The sequence below is a fragment of the Haliaeetus albicilla genome, chromosome 5, assembly GCF_947461875.1.
Source record: "Haliaeetus albicilla chromosome 5, bHalAlb1.1, whole genome shotgun sequence".
Classification (NCBI taxonomy): domain Eukaryota; kingdom Metazoa; phylum Chordata; class Aves; order Accipitriformes; family Accipitridae; genus Haliaeetus; species Haliaeetus albicilla.
In genome coordinates this window covers 31,057,951-31,074,635 of record NC_091487.1, presented here as the reverse complement: position 1 = coordinate 31,074,635, position 16,685 = coordinate 31,057,951, and the positions used below count along the sequence as shown (strand labels likewise).

General features: G+C 38.6%; 1 protein-coding gene and 1 long non-coding RNA gene across 5 annotated transcripts in view; one reads left to right on the top strand and one right to left on the bottom strand.

Moving 5' to 3' along the window:
* The window catches only part of LOC104322887 (sec1 family domain-containing protein 1), an 80,564-nt gene extending 74,770 nt beyond the window's left edge, over positions 1-5,794 (top strand). For all 4 annotated transcript variants that reach the window (XM_069784053.1, XM_069784056.1, XM_069784054.1 and 1 more), the window contains 3 exons: positions 424-489; positions 4,560-4,628; positions 5,580-5,794. In XM_069784053.1, the coding sequence (XP_069640154.1) occupies positions 424-489; positions 4,560-4,628; positions 5,580-5,603 (159 nt within the window). In that variant the 3' untranslated portion in view covers positions 5,604-5,794. The remainder of the gene's footprint in view (positions 1-423; positions 490-4,559; positions 4,629-5,579) is intronic.
* LOC138685483 (uncharacterized) overlaps positions 1-16,685 on the bottom strand; it is a 50,536-nt gene that overhangs the window by 6,610 nt on the left and 27,241 nt on the right. Inside the window, exons 4-7 of the long non-coding RNA XR_011324752.1 lie at positions 9,270-9,434; positions 5,304-5,418; positions 2,301-2,479; positions 1,542-1,611 (exon numbers count right to left, since the gene is read on the bottom strand). This is a non-coding gene — a long non-coding RNA (uncharacterized lncRNA). The remainder of the gene's footprint in view (positions 1-1,541; positions 1,612-2,300; positions 2,480-5,303; positions 5,419-9,269; positions 9,435-16,685) is intronic.

Below are 16,685 nucleotides of genomic sequence, written 5' to 3'. Positions count from 1 at the left end.
TGGTCTGTAATGTTATAGATTATTACCAGTGGTAAGTGGGAGGGGGGGAAATAATGAAAAAGTATATTCCTTTATAACAGAAGTATTTTATTTGTGTCCCAAATCAATTCTTAAGCATCCATGGAAATATTTTAACTGTTCCTATGGACACTGGAGACATCTCCGCTCAAAGAAGTAACATGTTGAAACTGCATGTTTCAAATATTTCTTAGTAGAAGATAGTGACATGTTAAAAGCTCTCAGCTTGCTCTTCTGCATCCTACTAAAAACTCTTCTATTATCTTCTTTAGGGCAGGAAGCTAGTGGTTCTGTATCCAGTTCTTATTAGACTGCAGTGTGATTAGGATGATTTGGTATATATTTTACCACTGAAACGTTAAGAATTTGAATGCGTACTCTGATTATATGTGTGTTGCCTTTTAGGCAATAGTGTTTGTAGTTGGAGGAGGCAACTATATTGAATATCAAAATCTTATTGACTACATAAAGGTATGTGCACTTCTGTCGGTTGTAGTCCATAACTTACTGATAGAAACCAGTTTTAGCAGGGTTTGTGTAACATTTAGTATTTAGAAGATTAAGTCTATGAAACTAGCCTTAACATCCTTATTATATACAGACTCTGGGAAAAAAGTATGTACAAAATCAGTAGAAAATGTGGAGTATTAATTCAGACCAACAAAGAGTTACTGTTTCTGGTATTTTTGCTCATGTTGCACTTTTTAATTGAGTAAATAAACTGCATTCTGCTTTATTTTGTCTTCGTACACACTAACATGGTTGGAAACTGTCAGCAGATGTAGCTAACTGAATTAACCTGTCTTCTGTACTGACACATCAAATGCTGTCAGTTTGGCTGTTCATATTGTTTTGGAGTCCTGTTACTAGTTTTCATTTGCTGTTGTTAAATAAAGCAGCTGTAGCATATCATAGCCTTGAAAGTAAGGAACTGCTCAGAAATCTCTAGTTTTCATGAATACCACAGAAGAGATACTACGGTGCTTTTTCATATGCAACTTCACAACATGAAGTCAGTTCAAAACAAGGCCTACAGATAAGAGTATCTTATTTTACAACAATCTTACTTGAGCATAATGTCTGTTGTTTCAGTATTTGCATTATGTTGGCTTCTATGCTATCTGTCAGAGCAAAGATCAGATCAGCATCAATATCTGAGCATTTATTATTTATCCACATTTAGAAGTTTTTGCTAATGAGTTAACAGAAGCTTATTCTTGATATACTGCATCATTTGATTCTGTGTAGAAATCATAAGAGGTGTCATACGCACAAAGCAGAAAATACATAACCAACTATGTAATGCTGGTGTAACAGATTTAAGTTCTCTGGTTCCAGCTGGCCAGCCTAGCAGAACACATGTATACCAAAAATCAGTGGGTGGAGAAAAGTAACTACATCATTACAATTCTTGGAAGGCAGGGGTGTGGGATTCAAGCACTTTCCAGGCATAAAAAAAATACAAAAGGAACCTTGATAAAATTTTGAAGTAGGTAATAAATTATTTAAGAGCACCAGCATACCATTCTTCCTTCCAGATCATGACCTTGTTCATGGTACGATCGTCCTGTCCTGTGGTGGACTGGATTGAGGCTTTTCACACAAAAGAACAAATATGGAGCATTAGTCACTGAAAAACACCTCTTCCACAAAACAAGTACATGAGAGTTTTATGTCCAGGTAAATCTTGAAGAACGTAAAGTCAGAACGTGTGTGCAGAGTTGTTTCCCCCCACCCCCAACAGGCAGCCATTTTGGAACAGAGCTGGTCTGGATAGGGGAAGGGAGAGGAAGGGGAATGTAAGTTAAAGAAATTGTTCAGGCTCAGCTTAGCACTCTCCACTATTCTGGATAACTAATTATAGCATTCATTGGGGCATCTGCCTGGAGCAGAGTGCACTGTCAAACTTTTGGCTTGCTCCTTAGTTTACCCAAAGCCGCTTCAGATGCCATATCAGTTCAAAAGAATGCCCAGCAACATGTGTATTAGTGATGTGTATTTGTTACTTCCTACTAAAATAAAACTCTGAATCCCCTAGAGGCTAATACATATTTCTCTGATATGTAGCTGCATACTGACAGAGCCGAGGTTTGCTGTGTATGCTTATAGGTATATACACAGAGCCTTTGTAAAAGGACAAGTTAAACACTCAGCACTTCATACAAAGTGACAGGAAGCTGAAGTTTATGAGGAATAAGAGGGCAATCAGGAGGTCATTTGGTAGACAGATGGAGAGGACAGAAGGAGCTGAAAGCTACAGGAACGATAATGTTAGATCTTACAGAGAGTCAGAAGTTGGACATCGTTGTTCTTCTGGAACCCATGGGCAGAGGTTTCTTCGTCATCAGTTGTCACAGCTGAAGGGTGCTGTATGTTTCTTCAGACTGCATACTTAGTCAGTGGGAGATGACCTCCCCAAGGGGAAAGACTCCCTCACCTTTATTCCATTTAGCTGCTCGCTCTTGAAAAAACAAGAAAGGTCAATGAAAGCCTTAATTCCACCTCCCACCCCCCAGAGACTTGTCTGCCTCTCCCAGGTGACTTACAGGCTTATCCAATAAAATTTGCTTTTCCATGTGGTACACTTCCAGCATCTGTTGTTTCAACAGATGTAGCTTATTAATTATTCTAATATTCAATCAGTCTTCCTCCAGAATAAAAAGAGAAAAATCAACAGCTCTGTTCTTGCAAGCAGATACCACAAAGCTTTTATTCACTGCTTTATTTTTCTAAGTACTATCTGTTTTGCCAGTTTGCCTTGGAAAGCACAGAGAAAGTATTTAAAATTTTCTAAAACAGGAAGCAATGTTCATTCAGCTTTGACATTCTGGGGTTTTTCTGTAGGACAATTAAGAGGAACCCTCAAATCCAATTATGAGCAGTTCTGTGCTAGAATAGACTATTTCACATTGTCAAAAAGCAAATATTTACAATGTCAGTAAGGCAGATTGTGCCTTAAAATAAATATATTGGTCAAGTTCAGTTCAACATGCTGAAAATGTGTAATCAAAATTGCAAGCCATAGGGAGCCTCCAAGAGGAGACTAGCATACTGTTTTGTGCAAAAGAATTTAGCATGTCCTTTAATTTTCTTCTGTAGATGGTTAGAAAGATACTGCTTGATAGTCTGTTCCAGTCTACCTGGGATAGATGTTATCATTTATCACAAGAAATGTAAATCCAGCATAAGTTTCTCAGTCATTAAATAACACTGGACTTCGGAAGAGTACTGAGGTTTGGGGTTTTTTTTAGATGTTAAGCAGTTTCGACTTGACTCCAATGATTATTTGGAGATGCAGCTCTTTGTTTTAATGGACTAAGTAATTAACTTTAAATAAAAGCATACACATTTTAAAAATTACTTTTTTTAGAAGAATATATACAACAGACTGGAAGTGTTTATGTTAATGAATTTTAGAGCTGCCTGAAAGGCAACAGTCCCATTTCACAAATATTTGTATAGTTTAAAACTTTGGGGGGTACTAGGCAGAAACAAATGCTATTCAGTCACACTACCAAAGCAGATCTTTCAAAATACCAGTTTAGATCAAAACCAGACCTGTTCGGACATCAAGATTAAAAACACTGGCCTGAAAAGTGGGAAGATGCAAGCTCAAGATCCTGCTCAGTGACAAGAATCACTTATTGCCACAAACCACTCAAAATTAATAAAGATGAGGACTTAAACTAGGATTACCATCTCCCCAATTAGCATGTGACCACCAGCTAAGGACTGTTCGAATTTGCTTCTGTTACTTTCTGCTGAAACAGCACAATTGGTAATACATATGAAACAAAATCATTTTTTCAAGGCTTATGTTCCTATTTTGCTCTTTAATAAGCAAGTTTTACCTAACTAATACAGGAAAATGCAAAATAATTTAACACTAAAACAGATTTCTCAAGCCTATGCTTGAACCTTGAGGAACCATGGGATTATTAGCCCAACACTGGAAATAAACTCAATCTGAAACCATGTATTACTTAAACTAAGTTTCACTTCCAAACTGCTAATATAGCACTTTGGTAGCCTATCAAGCAAATGCAGTTAAATTGCAAACTAGGTTTCTCATACAGCCAATTGAAATCAACATAACTGTTTCAGAATCCCTTTACCAAAAAAAGTGCTGTTTTTTACATCATCCCATGGAAATGAATTACAGATTGAAGTTTTCTGGCTCTAACACAACAGAAATGGTAAATATGTCATTATTCTTAGCGCAGGGCCATTATTTTAGGATTTGCTCAAGTACGGTTGTTAACTTCCCAAGCCATTCATAGATCCATCAGAGAACTTAGCATTCTAGTGAGTTTAAATGTGTAAAATGCCCCATTATTTCCACATTCTTTCTGCCTCTGGTCTCGCATTTTCCACTTCAATTTAATTAGAGGTTTTTTTGCTCTGGTGGAACAACTATTCTTTTTCCAGCCAAAAGTGTAAGACTTCAACATCAAGATATTTTTTTTTTGGTATACAATTAGTTTAGGCCAATTCTGCTATTCTGTTCTGTTAATGATTTCTTCCTGTCCTTTTTTTTTTAGGGTAAACAAGGCAAACATGTCCTGTATGGCTGCAGTGAACTTTTTAATGCTACACAGTTTATAAAACAGGTAGGTACCTTTGGTAACATCTATAATATTAATTACTTCTGTAACTGTGTGTTGACTTACTTACCTTTACATCTCTCCATGGAAAAAACAAACTATTTGTGAAAGATTAATACATGTTCTTGTTATCTATTTTCACTTGATGGAAATGGGGGTTTAGAGTCATTATTTTTAATTAACTTTTGAAGGCCTGTATTGCCAATGTGAGTTCACAGGTAATGCAGGTGAACAACTTCATAATAATTGCCTTAACATAAATCCTAATGAAAAAAATGACTCAGTTCTTGATACTTTCACAAAGAGCATGTCTATCCAGGCTATTCTAGTGACTTTTACATGCTAAAAACTGCTATTGAACTGTGATCTTTAAACCTTTGTCCTAAATTTTGCTATTTATAAATACTGGCCTAGTGGGAGCTTGATGTTGTCCATACCAGTACTAAAATCAATCTTTCAGTGTTGTTAAAAACATCATCACCATTACTTCTCTATGCCTCATTCCAATACAAATGCAAAATAAAAATTATTCATGGTGGTCAGCCAATAGCAGCCCTTCAGTAACTGTCACCACCTATGGTTTTACTTCCTACTCAGATGAGAATAAATTGTTATTCAAAACTACATTTTAAAGAACTGAATTAATTCTTGTTGCATTTGAAAGAGACAAATGGTACTTACCAGTTTATAACTGTTCAGTCAGCTTATTTAACTTTTTTGTTGACTTAACTGTGCACACTGCACCTTCACCTCCGAGATTTATTCAGATCTTAAGATTTGAAGCTCAGATCCTCTCCTGTGAGGGAATGCATTAAATATTCTACTACCAGCATACTTTTGGTTGTAAGAGACAAACAAAGCTTATAGGACAGAAATATTTACCCTATGAACTGGATATTAGTTGGACTGAAAGAATAAGATGAACAACCTAATAGTTTTCTGTCTCTTCACATTTAGCTGTCCCAACTTGGCCAGAAATAAGACTGAAACACCATTACCTGGATGGCAACGTGACAACAGAGAATTGTTAAAATATTCGGATATCTTCATATCTATAATTTTGTCATTATATTAAAACTTAAACCCATTTCATTATTATTATAACCTTTAAAAAAATCTGTAATTAATACGGTGTATATCAACATTTCAGAAATAAACATTAAAACCTGCTACATTTTTGGTGGGGGTCAGTTTCACATTATTACATTCTAAACGCAGTATTAGCTATAGCATATGACAGAGCTGGCTGAAAAGCATAGCATTTTCAAGTTCTTATGTATAGTTTCTGTTACAGTAAACAAAGCAATAGCTTGAAGAAGAGGTCAACTCTGTCTTTAGGAAATGTGTTCTTCTTTAAAGCCAGACTATTTAACAAAATTGAAAAGGACAAAACTGCCTTTTAGGACCACAGACAAACAGCCTTAGAGCAAGAGAACTACTACTTCTAGTTCTTACCTTTTATTTTACCAAAGTCATTATACTTGTGCTTAGATTTCTGCAGTCTTTGCTTCATGGTCCAAAGATGTACTTGAAGATACCTTCAGTACAAGTTTCTGATACAGTAACTTAGCTTTTCTCTTAAGAGAAAATTTGTTTGCCTACACAGTCACAGTTTCAAACCATAAAACTGTGAAATCTGTAATAATTTTCTTCTGCACTTTATAGTGTAACTGCTTTGACTGTTACGTTTGGGAAGAAACCAAGTCATACTCACAGAGCAGCTCTTAACTGGTTTATAAGCACATATTTACAATACAGTTTCTAACAACTGCATTAGGTAGGGACAGTTTAGTAGTTAAAAGAATCTCATTATATAATTAAATTTTGCCAGTAATGATAGCTCTGGAGAGTGCGTATGGGAATTGAGGAAGCTAACAAAATTTCTTCATAGCTGTAGGTCTCTGCCTCTAGAAATGTCCTCTGTAGATTTTTTTCAGAACATCTATACAAGAAATGCAGTTGATCCATTCCTTAAAAGTATCACAATAAAAATATACATAATCTAGACCATGTTATCAAAAAGTAATAATGTTATTTAATTATCTCAGCTGAGTGTTGTAAGCTACTCCACACTACTGCTATAAACTTCTAACTTTGCCAAGTCAATAAACTTCTTTATTGCAGTGTTAATTATAGTTGTTGTATGTGAGCACTCTCCCATACTTCAGTCAGCAAGGACTCACTGTGTCAAATGCAGTTTATTATTCTAATTCCCTATGTATACACTATATTTGTTAGTAAAAACAAGGTCAAAGTGCATTTGGAAAAGAAAATTACATTTAAAGTGTTTATTGCTTCCTGTGGGAGTTTGTTCCAGGAGCTTGAAGTAATCCATCCCCAGGAGAACTGTGCTTCCTATGTGAAGAGTTTTAGCCTTGCAGCTGACAATCAACTTCCGAAAAACCTGCTGACTGCTTTCTGTCTGGATCTTGTGGGAGCCTGTGATACGATGGACCCTGCCCATTTAAACCAGGAGCACAGCTTACAGAATTTACTGTTTCAGTAAACTATGTAAAGATACCAGAAATTACTTTGGTGGCTGTGTTCAGAAACTTAATTTGCAGTCTTTACACTGCCTCTGGAGACAGGTTTCATTTGTGCCCAGCTTTATAGCTGGATCTTCAGGTCTGTTGTGTGAACAGGCACTGGTCAATTTGGGGTTTGTTTTTTTTTTAAAAATTAGTAAATACAGGGGTTTAGTACTTTAAACATTCTTCTCTTTCCTCTCCAAACGAGTTATCTGGCTTTGTTGTACTGGCAGTCCTAAGCTCTCTGTTACCATTAAAACCTCAGATTTTCCTCTCTATCTCTGTAACAGCATGCTCATCACACTTCTTCCCTTCTGACACAACCCGAGTTATGGCATGCTGGTTTTTGTTACACGGCCCTTTTCCCTGAATACCTCTTGTGGAATTTGGAATGTAGAAGGTTGTACAAGAAGTCTCCATGGTTAATCTAGAGGCAAACAATGTTGAAAGTAAGCTGGCTCTTTGGCAGGCTTAATTTATAGGCTGTCACTATGCCCTTCACATCCGCAAAGGTCCCTCAAAGGCCTGTGCTTAAAGGAAAGGTTACGCCTGGCTCAGTGAGTCTTTTAAGTAAAACAGTACCAGCAGCATTCATGTTGCTAATCAATGTTTTAGGTGGCTGCATGTAGGACCAGGGAGTTTTGGAACTTTTCTAGCCTCTTGTTTGTTAATAAGCCTCAGGCAGGGCTGGCTGGCAGGGCAGCACCACAGCAGCTCCAGCTTCCCTGTCTCTGGACTGGTAATTCTTCATTGGGATCTACCTTCCCCTTTAGGTAAGTAAAAGCAGCACAGGGCTGAGTTTCAAGTGCTGTACTCGTTCTCAGGAAGAAAATAAGCAATTTGGTCTTCAGCTGTAGAAAACTGGCACATCTGTCTTTCAGGAAGTGTAGGCAAATCTTACACATGGTTGCATATACTTGTCACTTAAGAGTTAATTCACAGCTTGAAACAGTAACCCTTTGCTTGCTTGTTTTAATTCAAAGGTTTTAGAATATTTAGATGGATATTTTGTGAATTAATGATGAATTTAGTGCCTTTGTTTTTCAGAATTAGACACTTTTTAAAAAGGAAAAGTAACAATAAAAAAGGAAGCGGAATGAGGAAAAGAAACCTCTGGAGACCACCACTTGATTTAAGTGCCCTTACTAGTATAACGCTATGTGATACAAATCAGTATTTCTTTCCTCTGTTAGAAGAAAATTTTGCTAACATTGATGGTTTACACATCAGAGTGGAATGTAAAATAGCTTTTTCCGCAAAGCACATCAGTACTTCAGATAATGGGAACACTGCTATCATTCAGTTACAGAGCCAACACTGCTACGCATACAAAGCTCCATGACTAGAGTTGAAAAAAGGCAGCACTTATCTTTTCACGTAAAGGATATAGTCCAAAATGGAATTGCTTAATGGTTAGTCCAGTGTGTTGACTGGAGCAACCCTAAGAGTAAAAAGTTTATAAGTAGGTACATAGGAGCTAACTTCAAAACTATCACAACTAAGTTCTTCAGATCTGAAATAAAAAGTGTTGGGCCAAAATGACCTCCTATCCCTTGTTACTGGCAGTCATTGGAAAGACCTGCTCGCTCTCTCTGGGTGGAGGATTCGTTCATTGTTACTCATTGCTGACAGATGGCCCTGGCTCATCAAAAGTCAAGCTTGGTCAGTGTTCTAGTGTTACGGAAAAATTAGCCACAGTGGCGATGATTTCTCTGTAACTTCAGAGATCAGAGAAAATGTTAGCAATTTTCTTGCAGTGAAGCAGTAGATTATTTGACCCACTTCTGTTTTGTTTGGAAATGGTTTAGTGACCCTACTCCATGTAGAAATCTTGGTCCTTTTCAGCAACATTCAAATATATTCTGTTCCTTAATGTGGTCACATGTCACTGAGACACACATGATCTCCTTCAACAGCATCCAAAAATCTGCATGTTTAATCTACCAATGCATCAATCTTTTTTCCAAAATTATAAACCCTCAGGTAGTTCAGTTGCCACAAGAATCTGAAATTCTAACTACCAACTTTGTAGCTTTCCCTTTATCTGCCAGTGTCTTTCCCCTTCTGAAAACCAAGCAGGACCAAATTTTACATTTTTAAAACATTATCTTGAACTTACCTCAGCTCCTTCTCATAACTGCATAGGTTGGCTTTCTTGGTTTGGCAATGGAGGAGTGATCTTTATCCCATGAAACCAGACATCCCCAAAAGCCTCAGGACTATCAGTCCCGAGTCCTACTTCAGTCTTCCCATCTCATGGGCGTGCATTCCTATTTTTGGCAATCTAAGGGGTAGATCATATACACAACGCTTTTAAAGAAAATTGTTTTTTAGCACCTCAGCATGGACATGCAATGTAACTATTATTTACTGCTTCAAGTTCTTACTTGTATTGTGTATGTATCATGAAAATAAATGGATGAAAATGAAGTGCCAGAGAGGTGTGTAGCTTCCCTTAACAAGAACTGGTGTGGATTCTTTCCATATTTGCTGGGAGGTTTTGTTTTGGTTGTAGTAGTAATGACCTAATATGAATACAACTCTCCATAGTCCTTCCTATAGCTAAAACCTTACACTCCCTTTCTCCCTCCCTGAAATAAATTTGTATCTTCCCTCTACATATAGACCTTGAAATGTTTTGAAATTATATAGAAGATTTAATTTTAACAAATAAGTTAAAGCAAATAATAAAGCAAAGCAAATAAAGCAAATAAGCATTACTTCTACTTCATTTTGGAGAGTAAAATTACAGGTCAGCTCAAATAATTTTTTCTGTGGTGGACTTAACCAAACCGTTTGATTTACTCCCTGAAATGAACTAGGACCATTTGTGCATTCAGCTACAATGGCAAAGCTTTCTCGGTTCTTACTGCATCTCTAACAAGGAGAATAATTGCAACTCTTGTGTAAGGTACTGAATTTGACACCTTGTATATGAATGACATCAGGAGCTCTGCTCCGAAACATTTATTGCAATGCAAGCATAGCATTAAATTGATTTAAAAATAGAATCCAAGCATTCAATCTGATATATGCCTCTCAAAAGACTTTTTAAACCATAAATCAACACATACAGTTTTTATCTTTCAGATGCAAACAATTGAGTTTATATACTTATTCTAGACCACAAATATGCACCACGTGAAACAGATTGAATAAGGGCAACATTTTCTTCCATCTATAAATCCCATATGATTGGTGTCTTCCTACTTGGTTTGTTCTTTTATGCGTCCATGTTTTCTGTAATGTGTTCATAACAAAGACTATCAGATCACGTAACAAAATGGTACAAGGGAGAGATATCAGCCAAAAATGATGGATTATGACACAAAATGTTTCACAGGCAAGCACACAATTTTTTGTGTGGAGCTTGTATATTAGCAAAGCTAATTGTTGTATTGCCAGTTTTGGTAGCACTGAAATAAACCCTCTCTTTTTGTATGTGAATGAAGTGAAACACTGCTGGTTGCAATATTTTCTTCAGATTCCCTTACCCATGTATTTCAGTCCTCAAGCAGGATCTCTTTTGCTTCATTTTCCTGGGATTGTTGACAGCTAAACTACTGAGCTCCAGCTGGGATGTGAATTCACCCTTGAACTAGAATATCGATCTATTTCCTGTAGATCATTAACCAGCCATGGGCCCTGTTCATTCAGATACAGTTTGAATTGGTAACTCAGAGGGAAAGATACCTACTTCTAAACGTCATAGTCCATCCAGCTGCAGTGCTGAGGATATTTTTTTTAATTCCCTGTGAAAAAAGCTTTGGCTAGCCAGCCTGCCATCACTATAACCACTCTCTGATGAGTTCTTTGAAAGCAAACAACATGAAGATAAGCGCTACTACACAGGGAAGGTTAACTACATAAATATCTACCTTTTGTGGGTTTTATATCTCCCATCAGTCTGGAAGCCACCTTTTACATATGAGGGATATGTGATAGTTTGAAGGAGAAGAGGGAGGAAAAACAAACAGATGAACAACTGGAAATCCTCTAGGAGTAGGTGCCAAAGACACACACGCTTGTAGAACCTTGCTATATGCTGTGGGATTGTTCTACAACTCTTATTGGGAAATCATATGTCTTTGCTAGCCACATCACCAGCTTTCTGATGGTTCTGCAGACCACGTTTCTCCCCAGGGGAAGAATCTGGTCCGTTAACCTTGGCTTGCATAGGGCAAGAAAAAGCAGTGTTATTACCAACCCAGGGCTCTCAGGAGAAGAGTGAGTGCTCATGTCTTTAGCCACACTCACTCCTCCCTGGAAAAGTTCAATTTCTGCAGGCTCAGGGCCCAACATGAAAACAGGTGAACCAAAAAGAGGTCACCCTTCTGCAGAGCAAGTTCATTTTTTTTATTCTATGATAAAAATCTCTCACTTATTAGCTAGAATTAAGTTTCTGTCTTTTTTTCCTTACCTCTCCCCCTCAATTCACTGCAATACCAATGATCAAAAGCACAGTCCCTATACTTTAGGATAGGATCCAGCTTAGTCACACAGTCAGTGAAAACCTGATGAAAACTGATGGAGTTTTATAATTGTGGCAGTCGAACCATGAACACCAAATCCTCAATGTTTTCCAAATTCTTTTTCCTCTTTTAGGTGTCATTAGTAATTTGTTCCGCTGTTTGCCTGGCCTGGCCTGGCCTCCCTATGTGCGGTCTCTATATGGTCAGGAACTGGGCTTCAAGTGCCAAGCTCACCAATATCCTAGCCAGGCTTTCTACAAAGCCTGACAGTTTTTAAAGTCCATTCATCAACACTGGCGTGAGCCCGAAATTACATAAGGGCCTTAGAAACCTGTTCCAGTGTCCCAGCAGAGACAAGGATTTAGCCCCAAAATGCTTGTATTCATACCTCAAAGGAAACAGATAGTTCCCTTCCCAAACCCACAGAAATATTTGTACATCTAAAGTTCCTGAAGCAAAAACACATCAGATTTAGAAGAATCTTTTGGCACAAGATGACCTTGCTTTCTGTTACCTATTTCTAATAAACACTCATTTTGGGAATGAAAACAGTGCTAAGAAAATAAATGCAACTCTGGCTGACTTAGATCCAGAAAGGATGAAACCTGGACTGCATTCTTTGGAAATTTTCACAGTAAGAAATCAAGGACAAAGGTCTCTCTCATTTAGTTAGTGTCACATTTTGATGCTCTTGAGATATACTTTTTTTTTTTTTTTTACAATGACAATAGAAAAGCTAAATGACCTCAAAGGGTATTCACTGAAAGGCAATCTTACTCTAGCCTCCTCCTGCCTTTTACTTAAAATTATTACATTAAAGGGATTCCATTCTGTTCAAGTTTTTTTGCTGATTCCCCCAAATTTACCCCTTCTGTACACAATATTCCCATTTTTCTGATCATGCCTAGAGCTCCTAAATGTAAGAAGGCTTCCACTTCTGCAGCTGCATCCTAAAGAAGTCTGTAAGTGAGCAGCCACTGTGTCCAAGTCCAGCTTCTGAAACAGGTTTGTTGGGTTTGGTTTTTTTCCCTCCTCACAATGGAGGTAAAACCAGAAAGGGATGGCAGGACTGATTGCAATTTGCAGATGCATCGTGATTACCACCTTAATTTCCCTTGCTCATTGGAGAACAATTTTAGCTGTGACTGTGACCTCCCGACTGCCAGAGCTGTGAGCCTCAGCGCAGCACAGCCTGGATCTCAGCTTGCAGCACGCGGATTGTCTGCGATAAAGACTCCACGGCTGCTCAAGCTCCGGCAGCGCATCCGAAGCTTGAGGAGCAGCATTCGGTAAGGCCCAGTGCCGTGGCCTAAGCCAGACAGCACAGAAAGCGTTGCCGCCCGACCAGGGAACTTGGCCGGTATCAGTAGGGGCCAGGAGGGAGGATGGAAGAGGCAGGTCCAGATAAGCCACCTTCCTTCTCCCAGCTGAAGGCCCCGATCAGAAGGTGTTGTGATGATACAAGCAGGAGAAAGGGTTCGTGGGGCTGGCAGAGCTTGGGGCTAACTTATTTGGTTTACGGAAAGCTCTGGAACAGTCAAATATCAAATGCTCGTTGTTCAGTGTGACCACAGGTGAGGATTGGTAACCAAAGGGGTTTCAGCCAGTCTCATAAAGGGAAAATGGAGAATCAGGCCCTTCCCAAAGCACCAAGTTGTAGAGATTGCTCAGGCAGCAGTGTGGGAAGGGGGAGGGATGATAAAAGGACTCCAGCACAAGTCCAAGAGGGAGATTATCCCCTAAAATGAAAGGCAAGGACAGAAAGTAATGCTATAGGTCAGCAAGCCTACAGAGACACACTACACAGGGTCCCACGCTCTTTCCACAGTAGCCGTGAGTAGAAGAGGACCTGGCAATAATAGTGGGCCCCACCAGGGGATGGTCCAAGGATAGGGGCCACTTCTCTCCCTTCCTTTTCTCTCCTTCACAAGAGGATGGCAGGAGAAGAGCAGGGCACTGAGCCATGAACCTCTAGCAACCATGTATGGTTGGTAGCATCCGTCACCAAACGGAGCCGGGATGGAGACTCCAGCATCCAAAAAAATCACATCCTGCTGAGTCAGGGATGAGACTGGGGACACGCTGGCATTCTTCACTAGAAGAATCAGCTACCAAGGAACTAGTGAATAAATTCATGTATTTAGGCACAGTACCGAATATCACGAAAACTGAAGGCTGCCTACCCAAAGAGTGTTTGTGGATCTGTTGTTAACAGAAGCTATAAGCACCAAGAAAACACAGGTCAAACGACCACAGGCGGCTCCGAGGTCTTGCATGCTGTTTGGCGCCACAGCTACAGTTCCACTGTATAAAACTTAAATCATCTTTTGCTGCAAATAGCACTACAGCTATTTCGACAGGAAGCACAAGAAAACATCAGTTTATGCCAGCTGGCTGCCTTGCGACGCATACATTCAGGTTCCCAAGTCTTTTGGAGAGACTGGTACTCCTACAAGAATATGCAACTCTATGTGAATCAAATTCTTGAAAAATAAAAGACCAACAGTCAAGGAATATTTACCTGCAGTATCTTGTGCCATTTTGCTTGTTCTTTTTTTCATCCCCAAATTCATCAAGGCTCATCAGAAACATCGGTACCTTACGTACAACAATGGCATACATGCAATATATATTTCCACACACATAAGGGCAGTGGCAAATTTCATGATTAAACACAAAACATGGGTTTAGGAATCTTAATATTTTCCATATCACAGTTATAATTAGATAAATCTGTTGTCTTCCTTATGCAAGTACTTTTATTGTATTTGATACATGAAAGGTCTGAACATGTCTAAATTTAAGAAGTCAGTGCGTCAGTTGTTTTGAAATGGGAAAAGAGTTGACATGATGATGTGAATTAAAATAAAATTATTACTAATCAGATGGCATCAAGTTGTTTTACTTGCAATTTACATTAAACCTAACTGGTAGGTGGGTATTATGAGCCATACTTAAAATGGAATGCAATTAACTTATTAAAATAATAATTTTAAAAAAAACCTATTTCAAAAGTGTTTTTCATAACTTGGTATTCCTTTTTCCATTCCCCACTGTGATCAGAATTTAACTGTCTGAAAGTTCATCTGGCAGCGGAAATGTTATTTCCAGTTTGCCTACAGATACAGTCATTTCTCAGGGGCTGGCTCATAGCAGACGCTTTTGTAGATAGTCTTTAAACTTTGCCATTTCAGAGGCAAACACTCTTGATCAAAGGATGAATAAAAAGAAAGGCCTCGGGAGATTCCTTCTCCGCTGACTACCTCCAAAGGGTCCTGTCGGGTTACGAGATCTTTGAATCTCAAAGCTACCTTTAGTTTCTATTTTTATCTTCTAAATTTCTAGACCTGTACACCTAAAAGCAACTACAAAGCTTCCTTGTAGAATAGGCATACTTCATCTTATTTCACACACTAATTTTAAGGAGAGAGGGAAGGGGAGTTGTGGATGGAAGCCAATGCCATAGCATAAGCACCCAATTGATATGGTCATCTCCTCCATAGGACGGTGTCGTTGCTCCATGGACCACAGAAGAGGGTATGTTTGTAGGAAAAATACATGGTACTTGCTTTGAGGGCTGTGGCTGAAGAACAGAACCTAGAGAGCAGCAGACATTTAGAGTGACGATACAAAGAGCAAAGGGAAAATGCACCACAGCCATGCGTGTGAACACCATCCTTTTTCAGAGAGTGAGGCGACAGCATCGGTGCAACTGAAAGAATGGGAAGGCAGTAAGGAGCCATATTCATGGTAGGAAAGAAACGGCTAAGAGGGGTAAACAGCCACCATTTGAGTTAGATTAGCTCTTAAATGGAGTCTCTTAAAAGAAAAGATGTAAAAGAAAGTACAGGCACGCACGCATACAGAATTATCCTTGTAAGAGGAAAGTTTTTCCTACTACAAGAGAAAAGGGCCCTATTCTACTGAAATGAAATACAGGCTATTTAACAAGACTTAACAAAAAAAGAAAAAAGACCATCCGAGAACAATGTATCTATTATAGCCTTGTTTTCCAGCAGATGTTTTGAGGTGACACAGAACAGCTTAGTAGCTGGGTGTTCTGTTTTAAAGTCCATGCTGTGAGTCGTTCCGGAACAGAGCTATTTTGGCTATACAGGGCTTTTAAATTACCATTTTTAAAGTGTACTTAAGCTGGTAAGCTATGTGTAGCTAAAGACTTTTCTTTGAGGAAGAAGGGCAGGGCGCCAAGAAAGGTACCTCCAAAAGGAAAATGGGCTTTATTAAATCAAAGTGCACAAACAGTACTAATCTTATCTGTTTTTCATACGTCTCTCTGCAGCCTTACTGAACTAATGTATTTCACTTGAATTCAAAACTAACATTTCTAGCACATAGAAAAAGAGCTTTTGCTTTGCAACAATATTTTTGCAACAATCAGGTGTCTGAATGCACTTCCCAAAGAATGAGCACGAGGTGAATAATGATGCTCTAAACTACGTTTGACCTTTAAACAGCTTTCATTTTGAAACGGGCCTTTGCTGAAGCAATGGCACTACTCATAATGAAAAATTAAGCAAAGTTGTTCAGCATGAACTTAGTTTCCAGAAGTTTGATGAAATGAACTGCTATTTAAGTAGGAAGAAACGCAAGAATTTCCTCAACGTCATTAATTCTTCCTATCTGACAAAAGGCCTGGGAGCAGCCACGTGGCTAGTCTGCAGGTACCTCTGCAGCACTCAGTCTGTAGGCAGTCAGTGTTCTCCTTATACCCACAGCTTATGCAGGTTTGTGGGCAGGAACACACAACGTTATTTTACTCATACCCCATGGTAAATGTATTGCTGCCAGCCTCTGTGCTTGGCTGGCACCTTTCACATAAATACAATTGAACTATTTCTAGTGCTTGTCTTACCCATCACTGCCTGAAAAACCCTTGCCCAAAACACCCTTGTCCTGATGCTGCTCCATCATCAATGCTTTTACAGGATGAAACTAATATAACGTAACTTCAAATCTCTCTTCAGTACCAACAGCAGTAAAATATTCAAGTACATATGCTGTAATTTAAAATGCAGATATGTGTTTATGAAGAAAGTTGCTTG